We start from the raw sequence: 20,645 nt of genomic DNA on the forward strand, positions 1-20,645 counted from the left end.
TGCTGATAATTATATATGTGTAATTTGATTACAGATAAACTAATATTATTTCTAAATGCATATTATCAATTTAGCATTTTTATGAAAAATTAATGTTAAAATGCACAACATACAATGTAATGCGCAAACACAAAACCATATGCTCATAAAAATTAGACGCCTAAAAAGCCCCAGCAATTAGGGCACCAATGTACCGATCATCTATAAAAAAGTCCACAGAACGGTAAAAAATGATCTGATTGAATTTTTTAATTATATCTCAGAAATATCTTTTGACGGGCCTGATGAAAATTTCAGGCGATAAAGTCGTCAGTGTGCATTTCTCTCGAAAGGGTTTGAAATTTTAAAACGTGAGCGAACGAGCGGCCATAATTTTCCGGCCTTTGACAATAAGTTTCTCGGGGTCATGGGACCTGGCACTTTTGTTGAAAAAAATTTTTTTGCATGCTAAATAGTTTTGTGACAAAGGCGTTTTTTTCTTACTCTATTAAATCATACGATTTTCTAAAAAACCTAATTGTTGTTCATACATTAAAAATAGTGCTTTAGCGTAGATGCAAACGAAAGATTACCCCACTTATAATAAAAAAATCTTTATTATTACCATAATATGTTAGCCGTTAAGTTGGCCGTCAAGAATAAATTTGGCTGCTTCTAATAACAACCATCATTACGGTAATTAACCACTAGTTGATACTTGGTTATTTTGTTAATTATTAAAACCGACGATATAATTAAAATTGGGTATTCAAAATATTTAATATGAGCATTTACATATGAGGTTTATTTAGAGAAGAAGATAACTTAACCGCCACATGAAAAACAATTGAGGCGCGAAAATGACTATGTATACATTTGACATTTCGCAGCCTTATTCACATTACTGTCAAGGTATAAAAATGTTATTAAATTCCTAAGTACTGGTCTAATATTTATTATAGGGGTGTAATTTTCTTAATTAGATAATATCCTATTTTTTAAGCTAGTTACATTACTTTGAAAATTCTAAATATTCCGTACATTTGATGATACTCGGTAAAAATATGCTTATGACTCCATACAAGTATCAGTAGATTGTAAGAAATTTAATTATAGATAGTTTTCTTCATTCTTTAGATATTTCCGGTAAAAATAAATATTTGAATTATAAAGATTTTGGAATTTCATAAATTTTTATTAAAATAATCACGTCTGATTTCTAAGAGTAAAGGTTTGGCCTTGGAGTTATTGATGTCTTTATTAGTGTTTAAAGTTATAAATAAAATAAAAACCTAAGTTGTATAAAACATAATGCACGTCATTAGTGTTATACTTGGAAAATATGTTTGCGTTTCACGCAGTTTATTTAGATAATTATTACCCAGGTGAGATTTGAAATTGTTTCTCTCACAACTTTTAAAATTTTACTTCATGTACTACTAAAATATTTATTCTTGAAACACGTTTACACTTGGATGCTTTGACAAAGGGGCATCGATATAATTTTTTTGTAAGATATTATTTTAGTTCAAAAGCACAGTTTAATATTGTATAAGGAAATGGTCGTATAAAAAACGGTACACGTGTGAAATATAAGAAAAATGTCAGATGGTTAATATATTTCCTGTATAATATCAATGAATGTTGTATATTCAAAAAGTAATTCACTCATTTATTGAAAGCTTACCTAGTTGGTAACGTTCCCTATCGAGTCGGTAATATTAAAAGAAAAATTTCTAAAAGAGAGAGCCAAATAAATGATTAGTTCCACAAGCCAATTAAATAATTTGAGACTTTTCGATTGAATACATTACGCGATGACTTTGATAATGAGTACCGGACTCTCGCATATTATTATCCTTTTTTACAAACGAAAAACAACGCGCTACTACACATGCTCGTTAAAACTGACTAGATGTACTTACATTTGTTCACAACGACCCGAAATAAATTCTGAAGTACCGCGCTGTCGTATTCAATACTAAAAGCGTATAGCTAAGAAAAGACCATAGCAAACAAAGCTGAGCGGCATAATTAGAACTACAAGTGAAACAGCGGCACGCGTATCGTTATTTTGGCAGTTGACTAAAAAACAATAGACGGACTAGATTGACGAAGGTTTGGGCCGTAAGAAGATTAAAAAGAATTACGACTGCGAATATCAATTGTTTCGGAAAGTAAATACAAACGCGAACAACATATTTGTTCCAATTAGAGACGGATATTTTTCATCCACATGTAATCTCTGATTCGGTAGATGCATTTTTATATATCAGTATGACTTTGACGAACAGTAGTATAAGCGAGAAGAAAAACTTTTTTAGATGAAATTGACAGTGAGTATATTTATAAATTTCGCGTGGGAAGAGAGCAAGCACTTTAATACCTAACCCAACCACTTATAGAGTCGAATGCTTTTTGACAATACAAAGGATTTGATTTTAACGGTACTTGCTAGTGCTCACGGTAAGGTTTTCGGAAATTTCGATCCCATTGGGAATTTTACTAGATTTTAAGCCGAAGCACGTTCTCTTCAAATCACTATTGTCACAATGTATTTTCACTTAAAATTGTAGACTGAGTGTTACCGAGTACATTGCGATAAATAGAAATTAAATGCTCGTAAAGAATGATTCTTCTCGAGCAAATTATGTTTTTCGAAATATTTTTATTAGATACGATTCACGAACTGTATACATTTTTAGCAAAAAATAAACGGTTCAAACGATGGTGACAATGATTGGCTTAAGAAATTGGTCCCGGTTAGAATGATCTGCAAGCAATCTACACAAAACAACAGTTATTTATATGAAAAACCGAATGAAATGTTGAACATGAACGTATGAAACATCATAGCTACAAACAATTGTCATTAATTTAAATAAATTTGGTAGAACTCATTTTTGAATGGCTGTTGTATATTATAATTAAAACATTTGTATTGTGACCCGAAATGTTGAGTCTATTCATTTCTTTAATTTTGTATAAATTATTCATGGTCTGTTTTATATTAAAAATGTAAATATATACTTCATTTTGGGCATTTTGATCTGTATTTACTTAAAAAATAAGTACATGGTTGCGCGAGTAATACTCTTAGACTGTACAAACAAATGGCTTTATATGTCTAACTTTATTTCTCGTAGGTACTGAGCGTTCATTATAAAGTTATTTTATGTATAAAAAGTTTTTAATTAAACATTACAAGTCTACAGAAAATGTATGGAAAATATTCATAAAATATTGTACGTACGTAAACACTCTCACGGGAACATTATGTTTAATTTATAATTTCAAATTAGTTGGTATTAACGGAGAGTCCAAAAATTGAAATTTTTTTTATATTAAAAAGTTTTTATTTTTTTTGTATTAAAAACAAATTTTTCTATAAATAATAAAATGTCCATAAGTCTACTTATCGTAATTTATAAAAGTTTGTATTTATAGGCGGCGAAAGGATTATTTAAAAAAAAAAATTATATTATCATTTATATAGACAAATTATTAATACTTTTTTGTATCCATTAAAAATTATGGTAGCAAATGAATATAAATTAATTGAATAAAACACAACCAATGACCCTTTCAATACTATAGCACTGAAAACAACTGGAGATAAGTTGAAAACATTCAGTAACAAAAAACCAAAAGTTAAAAACATTTTTGTATGGTATTATAATTTATGATACCGAAGTTTTATGTGTCACCTTAGTCTGCTCCTCCACTCCAGTAGGGCGCGAAACTTATACTAACATACGTGTTAAAAACTGAAAAAGGGTCAACTGTTATAAATAAAAGTTCAATGAAAGCGCTTTGTTGGCTTAATAAATGAATTATAGTATTGTTGAATTTTATTATTAGTTTACGAATAGTATTTACCGGTGACATGAGATTTATGCTGATGATAGTATGATAACCCCCTCCCCTCTGTATTCGACCGTGACGTTAACGGCTACTCGTTTGTTTATTTTACATGTATTTTTATTTGCCCTAAATAATTCACGATATTCCAAATCTCGGTATTATTGTGTTTAAAACAAAGCGAAGCGTAATCAATGTTCTTTAAAATTATTAACGGATCGAATAGAAATGTTACTAAAACAATGAAGATTAAGTTACTGCTTCAAATTGATAGAACTTATAAGAATATTAGTGTTTCTCTAGACAAAAGTCAAATGTTTTTGAAATTTATTTGAATTTGAAAAATATTTATTCTGAGATAACGAAAGCATGACTTGAACACAATAAGCCATTGAGCCTTTAAAAGAATAATATTGTTAGTGTATCCTCAAACGTTATCATCAAATTAACTGTATTGTTTTAATATACTCGTTCTATTTATTTGAAAGAGCAATTCAAATAAACTTAAAAATAATATAATTTTAATATTCTACGCGATTCATACCCAAAATATAAAATGTTACAAAAATGAGTTTTTAAGATTTTTTATAATTTCTATAAAAGATACGTTTTTATTTTTGTGCCAAAAAATTACAAAATAAAATTTACCTGGAAGATTTTTCGCACTTCAAACACATTTTTCATAAGGCGCTGTTGAAGTTTTTGTTTTTTCTCTTTTGAAAAATTACTAAAAGTAACGTATCAGTTTTCGAGAAAAAACTAATTTAATATGATTTTGTTTTCTTATGTAATAGATTTTAAGTCATAATTTTAATAATAAAACTTCTCAAAATAAAAAGCGATGTAAATTTTTTTATTGAAAAAGCAAAGCACATATTATACATATATTTATATATGTAAAAGAAATCAAATATATAATCTTATAATGTCTTTTGTTATCGACATACTTTAGAAAATTATTAAAAACGTAACTAATTCAGTAAAAACTTTATCGTTTACACATTTTCAAACTTTTTTAATCTTAAAATGTAAAGAATTTATTTATTTTAGTTTTTAAATAGTATTTTTAAGAGTAAAATATTGAAGAGTTTTTAAACTGTCATATATATATATACTTTTTTTTTTTTTTAGAAATAATGTATAACTTATTTATTATGTTCAGCATTATTTTCATAATCCTTTGAAACTTTTTGTTTTAACGGGCTTGTTTGTTTCGATCTATCATTTAAATTTTATTTTTAAACGGAAAGTTGAAAACTTAGTTACCATTTATCTAATAAACTAAGAGAACGTGGGCTCGAGTTAACTGTTTTTTTGTGAAACTCAATAATGTTACTCGAGTTTATTTGTTATTTTTATTTATGTTTTTAAATAAGCCTGTTCATTTAAATGTTTACTTTTTCGCTTCGGACAATCTACCTGTGAATTCAAAGTTTACAATCTGTACTCTCATTGTTCAAACACACTAAAATATTCGATTAAATGATATGAAAAAAGTAGATATACAAACTGAACTCTAAAGGATATCCTGAAATTGTATATCTCTCTTTGCATCTAAAATTATAGGTGTATTGTAATAAATTATAAAAATCTGTTCTGTAACTTATCCACTTTTTTCCATATGAATGATGCTGAAAATGACTGTCCATTTTACTTAGGTATATAAACAGACGTTTTTGTAAAAGATGATCGTTTTATGTTTTCAAGCTAAATGTTCAAGTGTCTATTTATGAACATTAAATTATTATGATTATTTAAACGTTTATCTCTAAAAAAATACACCATTGATAAAATTTCAAATCGTAAAAATTTTTTTATTTTCTTTTAGTACATTTATATCGATTTGTAACTGATGTTTTCTATTTTTACTGTCAATAATAAAATGTGTAACATTAATGTTTTTGAACATGAAAATCAGCAAACCAAATCGTAACACGGTTATAAAAAAATTTCTAGTAAAAATTATATTTCTAAGTAGTTATACAAAACATATAAATATTTAATTTTGTAGAAGTTTATTTACTGGAAGTCTAAAATTAACGTCCTATTGGACTTTGCGTCTCTAAACGAAAAATTACATTGCTAAGTTGTTGTTCGCGTTTTTTTGGAAGGACACCAACAAACGGCGGCTAACAATGAAAACGCCCATTTTGACACGGTTTTGTCTTCAACACGCTATTAGCCACACTTCAATTTGGGCTTACAATAGTGCCCCTTTGAAATATTATGACTTCAAATAACTCAATGTCGATTTCAATCGATATTTTCTTGGTCGAGATTTAAGTAATAACATTTAAGTGCTGACTATATCGTTGCAACCAGTAAAAATCACGTTGTTACAAAAAACGAATGATTTAAGTCAAAGTACATATTTAGTTATCTATATATGTAAACTTAAGAATAGTTATTACAATTAAATAGTCTTAATAAACCTATTATTTTTAATTGTTATTTTTTCAAGTCATATTGAAAACAAAAAAGTACACGAAAAAGTTTACTCTTCTGTTTTAATTCTATACTCTTCATTTGTATTGGTATAGAAACTTTTTTCTTTCATACAAGGAAAAAACTTTATCGACAAAGTCCTAATTATTATTAAGTTTTCGAATATTTTACCTGGTAATTTTCATTACAATAGAGAATATACGTTAGTACAATACCTTATGTTTGTTATAAAATGTAAAATTTTAAATTAGATGTCATGACTCAATGCATAGGTATTAGGGTTCGATTCCGTTGCTCTGAACTGTGTAGGTTTTCCTGTTTTTCTATCTAAAATAATCATTGATTTTCAGAGAGGGCGTCAAAAGTAAATAGAGTAGTAATAATCATAAAATAACATGTATATTATAATAAGTGTTTTAAATGGAAAATTTGTCTACATTCATTTGAATAAGGTTTATAGTTTTATAAGATTATTTGATGATTTTTTCTTATTTTACATAATAAAGGTTAAATTTCAGGTATTATCTTTGATGATATGTTTTGCGTAGATATAAATATCTTCTGAATGTTCTATTGAAACTTTGAAAATTAATTTTTGTACAATAAATTAAAACCATTTTGCTGAAACAGTTTTTTTGAGTCTTTGTTTCATTTTATTTCCAAAAAGAAGAGTTTACAGGGAGAGTTTAGGTATTGGATTTTCGTTAAAAGTTCTTCAAGAAAAAATTATTAGGAAATATGAATGTAAACACTTTAAACGAGCAATTGTTTGAAATTATGTTGAGGAGTGTTTCTTAATAAATAAAATAGAATGAAAATTATAATTGCTATGTTAAATTTAACATAAAACTTTCTAGTACGTTACCGTGAAACATGTAACGAATGTACTACATATTGTTTATGTGTAAAATTCAACTGTGTGTTTAGATGATACAAAAATCCATTAATCATATTTTTCACGTTGCAGCAATCTATCCTACTGAATATTACAATATTATCTCCGGTATTCCTTTGTTTACTTATTAACAAAGAATGCTTTTCCTATCAGATCTTCTATGCCAGTGGGATGTAATTAATAATGAATTGAAGTTGTCATTTAAACAAATGTTTAAACATTCAATGTGGTATTAAATTATGTTCATATAATTATTTTATATTATTATATTGTAATTATATAGCATCATTATTATGAAAAATAGGTAAGTATTCTACATGTATACGTTTCATAAAAATAAAATAATAAGGAAATCTTCAAGTACTACATGAAAATATCAAACAAGCATTTTAGAATTTTAAAAAATATCTAATAAAAAAGAATAAAATTTAGAAATCAATCGTGTAGGTTATTTTGTATACGTGTTTAAGGGCGCATTTTTTTTTTTTATTGATTCTTTTTTTAGTTTTATTTGCATATTGACAGGCTTTAAATATTTCTATATGAATTGCCTACGATACAATTTTCTTTGTCGAAACAAATAATGTTTTTAAATCTATTGCCATAAGAGATATTAATGCTTTTACTTTTAAAAATGGCTGTTATTTATATTGAAATTATAAAAAATAACCCTAAATCACCCAAAGAATTTTTTTTTTTGACTGTAAATCTTCCAATCGCATCTATACACTATAGCAATATATTTGTGGGCGTTATTATTTTTAATGTTTGAATAACAAGTATGTTTTTTTAGAGAATACTTGATATTTTTATTATTATGCCAGTATTAGTCAAATCAAAAATAATAATTTTTCCATCTTAAATTTTCAATAAATATTGATTTTATCAAATATTTTTTAAATTTGATGAAATATTCTGAAAGAAATACTTTAATTCTATTTTTTGTTCAATAATATATTCTCTCGTATAGTCTTATCTATAGGACAATATTATAAAGAATATTCCAGTTACCTATGTTATTCTTTCAAGAATGTTCTTTTGTTACTCCACTAATCACGCTGAATTTGTTGAAGAATGATATAAACAATTTTTTATCTGAAAACTATTAAAATTAATGTTCGGTTGGGTTTGACTCAAAAATTGAATGAATTGGTATATATAAATATCATATGAAATAACAGAAAGGTGTTTTTCCATGAAATTGTATTTATTATGCCGTCAAAACTAGCCTAAGTATGATTAATTTTTAATATTAACAGTGAAAATCATTTAAATCACCGAGTTGTTATATATTTAGTAGAATATTATTAGTTATTACGTATCATGCATATAATGCTATGGGCTGTAATTTGTGAACAAATTGATGAATTATTAGCAAAATTATTTGTATTTGTTATGTAAAAAAGAGTCAACTATTTCGATTCATTATAAAAAAGTTCATAACAAATGAAATGTGCTTTTTTCTAGTTTTTCAATATTTATTTTCATTAATGAGTAATAATAGCATATAAAAAAAAAAGTCTAGATGCAACAGTATATTAAAATTAATATGCTATAATGGTAAATCATTACTTTTTAAATTTCAAATATTGTATATATATTTCAATGCTGTATAAGATTGAAATCTTATATGAATCATTGATTTCCGTATCAAGAAATATAATCTGATAATACTGTACATTTAATATAAACCGACTTTATTAAATATTTTGATAACAAAATTAAAATGTTCATACTGTTAAATATAGAATTATATGTCAGGTAATGTTTAATTATCCATTGTCGAACTAACTAGAAATATATTATTTATATTTAAGCATTTCATCACCCTTTTAAGTGTGATTTTAAAGAATTTTTTCATTATTTAAATTATTTTAATGCAATGTGTGTGAAGTTGTTAAGTTAGCGTGGTATCTTATTAAAATTAATTTACACATACTCCTGTGTTTTACATTGTAATAGTATATGTGCATAATAAAGTAACAACATAAAGGAACAGACTGCACAAGACGTCGCAACAATCGATTATATCATATATGATGAATCTATATTACACAGATGAAATATTACAATTTGTGCAAAATAATTCTACTGTAAATCATGTTTGAAGTTTACGCATGAGTAGTTTCTGGACTAATATTTTTCAAATTCAGAATAATTTCAAAAAACTTGACATATTATTTCCTTTTAAACTAGGAAATTCGTAAGCCTTAACTTATTTTTGATATGATTTTAAGTTCAACTCTTACACCCCGAAAATAAACAACTGGATTTGTATACTTGTTATTGCATGTGTGTAGCCAAACTATCGAATAAAAATAAAATTGCAATTGAATTGTTCAAACAAATTTTGACAACTGAATTTAAGAATGTGTATATTTGAATTTTCTTATGCAATTTTTCATTTTTTATTTAAATAATGTTTGATCGGGCAAATATGTATTAATTGAGACGTTAATTTTAATGCTGTACCAATTTAACAGTACAGAATTTACCATACCAGTTTTGTTAATTTGTTCAATAAATGAGATTGGAAATTAATTTTTATGTTATGGGGCGGGGGCAAGTTGTCGACCTTGTGATGGCGCCAGTCCTTGTGCCCACCGTCTCGGGATCGATTCCCTCAAAACTTGTTGCACTATTTCTACAAATTAAATTTTAAAAATAATAACAGTAATAAAAGATAATTGGCAAACTATAATAATACTATGTATTAAATGCTATAAAAAATAAATAAATCCGTGGTTATCTAAAAAATTTTGTGTCATTGGCTTTCAAACATATAAGTTGAGTTATTGTTTGCAAGTTATAATTTGATAGTGTCTCTAAATGACAACCAAATTTGCTTTATAAGTTATTGAAATTAAAATTATTTTACATTACTGCACGATAAAAGAGAATGTCAAATCAACAGAATTTCATTGTCTAAAGTATGAGAGAGAATCTGCCAACAATAAAATATAATCAATGCATCAGAATACATTTCTGTTTCCAAGTTTTTATATTACAATGTTGGTTCTTCGAAGGACAATAGTTATTTGCCATTTTTTGATGNTATGAGAGAGAATCTGCCAACAATAAAATATAATCAATGCATCAGAATACATTTCTGTTTCCAAGTTTTTATATTACAATGTTAGTTCTTCGAAGGACAATAGTTATTTGCCATTTTGTTGGATGGTGTAACATTGTTGTGGTACAAACATAGAATATACAATACTGTTACATCAAACAATACGGGCAGTATTTTTCTAAATAGTAATAAAGTTTTCATCGCTCAAAGCCGTCATAAACTCGAGTACATACTAAACGGTAACCTTTTCAACTTATTTAAGTGCATAAAACACATATAAAAACTTAATTGGAAGTCAAATACTGGGTACTTCGTAAAACAAAAACAAAAAAATTATCTGCTTAGAATTGTTTTTTTAACTATCAGACTATATAAAATTAACTCTTCTTGTGCTACTCTTGATTCATTTATAACAACTCTTATGTTTTAAGAAATCGTACACTTTAAAGAAATCTACAGCACACAAGTTAAAAAATATGTATTTCTATAATGTGAAATTTTGTACGGAATTTTAGAATTATAATTTTTTAACTAGATATTTATTTGTATTTTAAAAATTATTTCGGTCTTACAATTGCAATTACATTTAGTTGTACGTTTCATAAATCATATTAATATTAAATGAACATATTTTCCGCTCGCGTTTAAGTTATCGTTGTTTTAAACATTATGAAGGTTCGTATATTAATATTCTAAACGATATTTTCTACAAACCTACAACATTAGTAGAGAGCAACGGTTGATTTGCATATTCAGTCCATTTAAAGAAAACTAATACTGCTAAATCTCCGATACCACCCATGGCTCGAGCATTCTAATTGATATTTATTTATATATATAAATAGATATGGGTTGTTAATAGGATTATGAAATTCTATATAACACACTGTTCTACTACTCGAAGCTCATTCAGTTTTTAATTGCATTCCTTTTCAATTTAATACGATCTAATGCAAGAGAATGTCATGGACCAGAATTCGCATAAATATTTTAAAAACATTGATAATTTTTTTTATTGTAAAACAGAATGTTTAAAACCAACAAATCTATTAGGATGAAATGGCGTAATGATAAACACGTACAATTAATTATGAAATAAGGCAGTAAAAAAACATATTTTTCTTATTTTCCTTTCATTAGTATTTACTGCCATTCTTTTGGACGAGTAGCTTTACATTAAAACTACAAAATTAATTTTATAATTCAATAATTGACGATCCGTTTTTATTGAACAATCGTTCTCAACACGTCTAGTCTAAATATCAAATGCACTCGATCGAACTCTATACAGGGTGATTTTTTTATCATAACCCACTCAATTACTTGCAGAATAATAATAATTTAAACATTTTTTTTTTTTATTATCTTTAGTTACACATTATTCTTGAATTTTTAACTATGTAATACTTTTTAAGTTCATCCCTTATGCCTTGGAGGGGGGTCAACATTGTTTTTTTAAATGATAACACATATTTTTAATTTAATAAAATGTTTGAGTTTTTAATTTAATAGTAAATGGCATTTGAATTTTTAATATAACTTAATTCGTTTATTAGATATAATCATTTAAACTTTCAAAATTTCGAGTTAATATACATGTATAATACACAAGGGATTACAAATACAGGTAGCTAATTGATTTTTTATAACATCGATATTAGCAGGTACACAGCATTGTTATTATCAATTGTAGTAAGGCACATTGTTATGAGTTTATAAATACACTAACTGACAATACAGAAAGTATATCTATTGATAATCATAATTGATAATAAACAATCCGTGACTGAGACAGCAATGTCATAAAAATCCAATTAGCTACCTGTATTTACAATCCCATGTGTATTATACATGTATATTAACTCAAAATTTTGAAACTTTAAATGTTTATATCTAATAAGCTAATTAAGTTATATTAAAAATTCAAATGCCATTTACTATTAAATTAAAAACTCAAACATTTTATTAAATTAAAAATATGTGTTACCATTTAAAAAAACAAAGTTGACCCCCTTCCAAGGCAAAAGGGATGAACTTAAAAAGTATTACATAGTTAAAAATTCAAGAATAATGTTTAACTAAAGATAATAAAAAAAAAAAATGTTTAAATTATTATTATTCTGCAAGTAATTGAGTGGGTTATGATAAAAAAATCACCCTGTATATATAATATTATTTATGTTTTTGCTAAAATTTAAATTTTTCTTCAATTGTAAAAGGTACTACAAGCAATCTAAAAAGACGACCACTAACTGTCTGATCTGAATAACATTAGTACTTATATAAAAATCAAGGTATCAATAATTTGTACACTTTATTATACTTAGATAAAATTCGAGGATATTCCGTACCATGAGGCAAATAAGTGACTACCTGCCTGAAAATATTAAATTTTGTCCAAGTGTAAAAAATTTTTGCTTGTGATTTAAATTTACAGCACATATTTTAAATATATTTTATAAAAAATGTTTAAACTATTATTATTCTGCAAGTAATTGAGTGGGTTATGATAAAAAAATCACCCTGTATACCATTTAAGCACATTGCTAATATTTAGATAAACGATTTCGATAAAAAAATATTTTAGTGCATTATGTTAAGTATAAATATTTTTTTTTTTTTGGAAAATGATACAAAAATTTAAATAATTTATGTACAGATGAATAAAAGTAATATTTTCCATGGCCGTATCCAAATGCCAAGGAACTATTTTGAAAAAAAAAAAGATTAATTGAAAAATTTAATATCATATCATAAAAATCATCAAAACATTTATGAGACAAAATTTGAACAAGTAACTTGGTAAGGTCTTAGAAATATTTTCGGTATGACAAATATTGTTTGTTGTACGATAATGTGTCACAAGCAGCAAATAATTTTACATCATATTATTTTTCATATATTATTTATATATTTACTATATTTTATATTGCAGAATTTATAGTTAAAATTCCATTGTAAGAAACATTGGAATTAAAATTGATTATTTTAAGCAATAAAAATTTTGTAAAAACAAAAGTTATTCGTTAATTAAATTAATCAATTTTTTTTTTTTATGAGATAGCAAGATATTTAATTATTGTAATAATTGAACCTACTAATTAAAAATTATTAATAAACCACTTGTCTCAATTCATTATATTTTTTTGTTTGATATATTTAAGTAAAATGAAAATTTAAAATTGATGAAATAAACCACAGTTTAAATTTTAAAATTATAGCTGATTTATTTAAATAGCAATAAGAGTTTTTACAATTTTTTTTAATTATAAATATTGAACAATATTATTCAACAAGAAATTATACCATTGTAATATATGAATAAAAGATTTTAGATTAAATGTTTAATTTTCATAGGAATATGAAAAATGCAGTAATTTTTCAGTTCATACAAATTTTTAAAGACAAATTTATTTATAATAATTAGTTTACCAATGAAAAAAATAAAAACTGGTTAAAATAATTTTCGTATATTGAAACGGATTTCAATTGAATAATTTATTAATTTTGGTATAATAAGTTTTATATTTTAATTTCTTCAAGCGAAATCTCATTGAGCGTTATTGAAAACGCTCGATGAATTTTTCGTTGTAATGATAGAATTTCATTCGCAGTTTTCTCTTAGGCCCAAAAAACTATAATTTTTTTAAGAATTAAATAAATGTAAAAACTGCATATAACTTGAAAACTTTTATTCCAGAATATAAAAAAATCATATTAAAACTTATCCGGGTCAAACCAAACCGTTGAACGGAAGTTAGTATTATGTATAAATGCATTTTGTTACTTTTTTTTAATCAAACTTTTTATTTCTTATTTTCTGGTTGGGTTTGTATATTTTTATTCTACCGAATCTTTTTATTTAATTGTTTTTGTTTCACATATTTATCTACTTGTTTTTAATGCTTGTTAACATGTGTTAAAAACAAGTAAAAAAACGTAACAATTGTTACGTTTTTTCAATGATACCATAATGGCATAACGATGTGTTGCTTTTGACTGGTATTATATCGGTCGAATAATTTTCTCTCGTTTAGACCAAAACTGGTCAAAAAGATCAAACAGGATTCAATGTGAAATTATTTTCCCGTTTGTTTAACAAACTAAATTGTTTGGGACTGCTTAGATGTGCAGTGACCACACATTGGTTTTGGTCGCTATCCACTCAAGTAAGCAATGGGTTTGATTCACGGGCTCTTAATGATTCATCAAGTCACCCGTCGATGATTGAACCACTGTTATTTTAGTAGGTATACCGTTATAAGCTGTGAATTTAGATGAAAGGCACGTTTGTTGTATAATTTTAGAGTAGGCGGCTGGATTATCAACAATCAACGGAGGATAACGTGTAATATTTTTAGATGATAATATGAAATAAACCAGTGACATCAATAGAAAGTGAAATTTATTTGTTTAGAACTCTGCACAAATCGCATAGATTTATTATTTTCCAATACAAAATTATCTAAGAAAATATATTTTATTTTGATAGTTAATGTAATTTTTATTTCATTCAAAAGTTGTGCAGACCTTTTAGCTGTACTTGTAAATATTACAGAGAACAAAAAGCTATTGAAAATAATCTTGATCAAAAAGTCTATACAAAATTTGTTTTAAACGTCAAATGTTTAGTTAACAAAAAATAAAATAAACATTCAATATAAAGTATGTCAGCTGTCAAACTAGAATCCTCTGTTCATAAAGTTTAAGTAATACAAGAAATTATATATATATATATATATATTTAAGAAAAAAAACTTTGTAAAAGTTATTTGATTTCAATATAGTCTTTTGTTAAACAATTCAATTTCCTACCCATAACCCAGAGAAACCTTTAATTAAATATATAACAAAATTATTTCAAATGTTATGTGAATTATAAAGCTCAATATACTTTGATTATTAAAATTCATTCAAAAAAGAAATTTATTTTACTATATAAGATTCTTTTAAATTAATACTACAAAAACTGATATGATTTATTAAGAATTAAATCTTACTATAATTTCAAAATCAATATTCATTTAAATTTTCAAATTATAGAGGTAGGGGGTATCTGAAAATATCTATTTACAGCTATTCTTTAACCTCTAACTTTTTTATAAACATTTTTCTTATTCATTTTTTACAAAATGCAAATACTTCTAAAGAAACAAAATAATCACGTACATTGAATTTGTTATTATCATAAGAGCTATAGTATAAAAAAACTGACATAAATTTACACATTGGACAACTAATTACAAGATTGAGATTTAGTAGAAGGATCTTCACATGCTATCTGTCCCAAAAGTTCTATTAAAGTTCTTGTTGGACGACCAGAGAAACCTGGTGCTAAGTAGGCAGCATCTAGTCCGTTAGTTATTAGTTGTCCACCTATTTCTAAATGTACCCATGGGATGTGATCGGGTACAAATTCTTGAAGAAAAGCGGCGGCCTGCATTGCCGGTCCACCAAATACTGGCGTGTAGTTGGAAATATCAGCTTCCATGCAGGATCGTGTATGTACTGTGGATTGTCGCCATAAAGGCAATCTCCATACTCGTTCGCCAGTGTGCATGGATGCAACTTTTATTGATTGCATTAGTGAATTATTTCTTGTGAATACTCCTACTGCTTGGGTTGACCATAATTCAGAGCGACTGCAGTATGGGCCTAAATCAAGAAGCATTTTTGGCGTGTAACATTTGTTGGATACGATGTTAGTCAGTACATCGGCTACTACAAGTTGATTTACTTTAGCTGTACTGTCAACCACAATAGTTTTTTCTTTTTCAGTAGTTATAACGGCGCCTGGTTCCAAAGCTCCGGAACCAATGAGATTTTCGGCGAGTGGAATATAAACTTTGAGATTTAACCTCATTTTCATAGCACTCACAGCCCGGAGCACGGCAATTAAAGAAGCAGCACCGGACATTTCTCCTCGAACCATTTTTTGCTCTTCACACGATCTCAATGAGCCTAATCCACCAGAGTTGTAAGTAATGCCTGGGGCGACTAACACAATTGGATCTGCATTTAAGTCACATCCTTCATACGTTGCCTCCAGAAATTGTGGTTCTTCACACGAGCCTTTAGAAACAGCTAAGAGAGCGTTCATTTTTCTCGTTTTAATATACCTTTTTCCTCGTACTTGTAAATCTACTCCTAAATTCGACAGCAATTTTACTGCATTTTGTGCAAACATTATGGGTGTTAGCATATTTGCAGGCGTCAGTTGTAGTCTTCTGGTCAAATTTTGTGCTGATCCCTTCTGTAGGCCTATTTGCCAACCAGTCCAATTACAACTCTCATACATATCAATTTTAGGTAAATCTTTTACGTTGTTTTTCGATTTATGATCGTTATATGCATCCATACCAATTGATGCACCTTCTGCTGAACTTTCCGCACAACTAAAAGTTTCTAGATAGATTTTTTGCAATTCAAATTTCAACAACGATTTAACACCTATTGCGGCAGCATCTCTTATACATTCTTTCTTTTCGTCAATACCTTCTACATCATTGTATCCAATACAACCGTCGTCCAACCCAACTACAGATACGTAAGGATATGTGTCATCTAATCCGAAAAATGTGCGGACTTCACCTCTAGCTGGTGGTGGTTTCGCTGACATCAACTGTTTCAGAAGCTTACCATTGACATGATTGTTGAATGTTTTTGCAGCATCAGTGAACGATAGCGATTCACCAGTTTTGTCGTTTTTATTAGCGAAACATCCTAAAACTAGCCCCTTTTGAGATGGTGTAATCCCAGTCGGATTACATGACAACGAGCCTGACATAAACCTTTTCCATAATACTTTACAATTTCTCAAAAGTAAACATTTAGTTAAAAGAAAACGCATTTTTGGTTAATAGTAATATTACACAAGACATCAAAAAAAAAAAAAAAAAAAAAGCTATAGATAAAAAAAAAATATTACACTAAAACATTATTGTCACAGCAACAAACAACAATTATAGTTAGAAAAGTATTTAAGAAATATTTTTTAACCAGCTGTTTATCTTTGTAAATTTTAAATGTTAGTTAGAGAGGATATTATGGCTATATGCTACTTTGTTTATAATAACTGTTTATTATTCTGTAAATATAGTTTTCAACAATTTTTTAATAATTAATGAATAATATTATAAATATTTTAGTAATTTTAAACTAACTCTGCTGTAACGAGATATTTCCTACTTATACGTTTACCAAATATTTTGTATTTTAAATTTGTTTATATATTTTTTCATTGTTTTTAATTATTTAACTATGTAAGTATCTTTTTGTGAGTTTTATTATATTTCATTAATACATCGTAAACTAACGATGATTTTTAATCGAAACTAAAAGTATCCATTTTATATTATTATATCTTATAGATTCATTTTATATCTAATATTTTATTTTAATCATTATGTAATATACTGATGTATATTTATAATATTATAAGAAGATTATACAATTTTTATATTATTAAATATTTCCAACAAAAAAAAATATTTTGGTAATAGTTAAATAAATTTCAAATAAAATCATTTTTTTTTTCAGCAAAGTGCAATTTATCACAATTTTATAAATTTTTTATTGTGTCATTATAATATTTTCAGGACGAAGTTTTTGTTTTTAAATGTTTTTTTATGAATGTATATTGAAAATAAATAATTATAGTGAAAACTAATGTATATCATACTTGGCTGATTTGTTAAATAGATTTATTTAAACAGGGTTATTAGTCGTGAATTAGAGGCGAATATATAATTATTTTTAATGGAAATAGACTTTTTGTTTAAACATTTTATTTTGAGGTTTAGATTATTCTTATCTCTTGAGATATTTTATTTAATAAATAATCTCTGAAATAAAAAAAGAACGAAGAACTAAGTCATTTAAAAAACTGTTGTCTATTCAGTAAAAATTGGCTAATTAAAAAACTATAATAATAAGCTTTATTGTAACTTTAATTCTGCGATTTAAAAAAATCGAATTGAAAATATTCTAAATAAAATTTTCATTAATTCGCAAGAAGTCTTCAACAACCCTTAAATAAATAATGTCATGAAGTATCAAGTCTGTTGCATTTCTAGAAAATATTGCTTTTAAAATCTGTCACAGGCGCTTTTAGTCAAGCAAGTAAAAAGGTAATTTGGAAAATTCCTGTAAATGTATTTACGCTCCGTACACATAAAAGTAAAATTATTGTGTATTTTAGGCACTCACATGAACCATGTTTCACTTTTACAAATTGATTCAATATAGTTTGTACAACTAAATTACACCTTTATTATTCCGAGAATTTATGTATTCTTTTTAAATAAAAGACCTGGTTTTATACCAAAATAACTGAATGATCTCATGGGAAAAATGTAACTAGTTTTGTTTAAAATAACTAAATTCATTATAAAATATTTCGTAATAAAATTAGTTTATTAATAAATAACTTTGATATTTACCGTAGAAATAATTGTAATATAAATTTTCACGAGTTAAGTTGTAGAATATCAACTAATTAAACGACAAAAATAATACATTTTAAATTATAATTTATACGTAAATATTAGTGAAGTGATTGACATTTATTTTCTAAATCAAAAGGTATACTTTAACTATAAAATATGAAATTTGAACATTAATCTAAAAATATTTCAATCTATCATTGGAATCAAACATAATAAATTTTAAGTTATAGAAAAAGTGTATTTATCTAAAATGTATAACTGATTAAAACCGAACACCATAAATAGGATAAAGTATAAGAAAATTGTATAATTACGCATACTATACTTACCACCGTTAATCTTATTATTTGACTACCGCAATGACTCATTAAATCTTTAAAGGAAAATTAACGAATGCTGTTGCTAATATATCCCTTATATGAGATTGCACACCAGTTTATAGAACTTTTTGTAAACGTTTTTTTTAAGACGCTAACAGTACTTATAGAAGCCAACAAAATGCATCGCTAATAAATTATAAAGGACTGCATAAACTAGTAATGTAACAAAAAACACCAATTTCATTAAACAATAAACCGTACTCTACCAATAAATGTTAATGCAATAATATCATTAACATTTAGGTGAAATGGTCTGTATATTCTTTTACGGTATTACCAATACCATTAAAATCGATTTAAAAAGAAATGAAATGTATTCTTCACGGAAATGTTATATGTTAAAGTTGTGGCTAAAATGTATACTTTGATGTATCTTAAAACGATTTTTACTGAGATGAGCTTTGACTACGCAACTCAAGTAATGTAATAATGTTCAAGCAACGGAAACAAAACTGTGTCATGACATGAATATATCAAAATTCTACTACCACTTACATTTAATGGGTATCCTTTGATGTATTCGTATCTTTGTAGTGTTTCAACCTTCAGCTTTTATGTATGAAGATAGTTTGTCAGGAAAAATAAAAAATTCAATGTTGATAAATGCCAAAATTCACTCAAAGATTTATCAAAATTAGTTCCAATTAACGATGAATTTTACGACCAACTAATAATATGTTTGAAGTCTCATTTCCACAGTTTAGGCTTAACATGCATATCATTTATTCTATTGATTAAATGGAACAGTAAGATTTTAATTTACTTAATAGACATAGACAACGAAAATAGGATAGTAACTTTGCATTGATAAATTGCGTTACCGAATAAATGAAGTTAACGATATTAAGTCAATAAAATTCCACTAATCATAGTGGTTGTATTGTCTAATGGGTTGATTTCACGGCACCTAAAGTGCTAACGCGTAAAACAATTACCTATCGACAAAATCGTTATTTTTCGCTGCCGTTAAGAACAAAACAAGAACAAGACCGCATAAAAAGTTCATTTACGCGAGCAAAAAAGGTGATAAAAGCTATTTTGTTATTTTAAAACTGCTTCATAAAAACAACAATTGGCCAATGTTAATACGTACAGCAAAACATAAAACTCATTGCACACGATGAGTCAACACTTGAAGAGGAATTTTATGTAATATTTTCTAAAATCTTCGTGCCATATAAAAACAAAATGAAAATAATGCTTAGTGCATTATATAACTATTAAATTTATATGTGCTGTTTAATGCGAACTTTGTATAACGATTTCAGAAATAGGGTGAAACAATTTTAAGGACATAAACATTAATTTCCATAAGTTAAATTTACAGTGTAATATTAAAGACAACATTAAAATGAACGAGACTTGTCGAGTGTACACTTATGTTATACTTTGTTGTTTGCGATGAAGCTTATATTGTATGATTAGTATAATCGTTTTCAAGTGTAAGCTTTGAAAATATGGTCACCAACAATTCGAAAAAATGAAAAAGGTTAGTCACCTCGATATCATTGGCCAATGACTCCTCATAATGTTCAAGGACAATGTGTGAATGATGATATAAGTTT

The 20,645-nt window shown here is 26.5% G+C and overlaps 2 protein-coding genes across 4 annotated transcripts in view; both read right to left on the reverse strand.

Moving 5' to 3' along the window:
- LOC126897570 (sex peptide receptor) overlaps positions 1–20,645 on the reverse strand; it is a 133,585-nt gene that overhangs the window by 62,958 nt on the left and 49,982 nt on the right. The window contains exon 1 of one of the 3 annotated variants that reach the window (XM_050671279.1): positions 1,905–2,048. The exons of 1 other annotated variant lie outside the window; for it this stretch is intronic. The gene's annotated coding sequence lies outside the window, so the exon portion shown is untranslated. Of the gene's footprint in view, positions 1–1,666; positions 1,832–1,904; positions 2,049–20,645 lie in introns of those variants that run through there. One more of the 3 variants, XM_050671278.1, reaches the window with a different exon arrangement.
- On the reverse strand, positions 15,490–17,126 carry LOC126898234 (cytosol aminopeptidase-like). Its single transcript, XM_050672174.1, has one exon. It carries the CDS (start codon positions 17,101–17,103, stop codon positions 15,490–15,492), a length of 1,614 nt encoding a protein of 537 aa, XP_050528131.1. The 5' UTR covers positions 17,104–17,126.

Source organism: Daktulosphaira vitifoliae, unplaced genomic scaffold, assembly GCF_025091365.1.
Source record: "Daktulosphaira vitifoliae isolate Bord-2020 unplaced genomic scaffold, ASM2509136v1 Scaffold_2, whole genome shotgun sequence".
NCBI classification, from domain to species: domain Eukaryota; kingdom Metazoa; phylum Arthropoda; class Insecta; order Hemiptera; family Phylloxeridae; genus Daktulosphaira; species Daktulosphaira vitifoliae.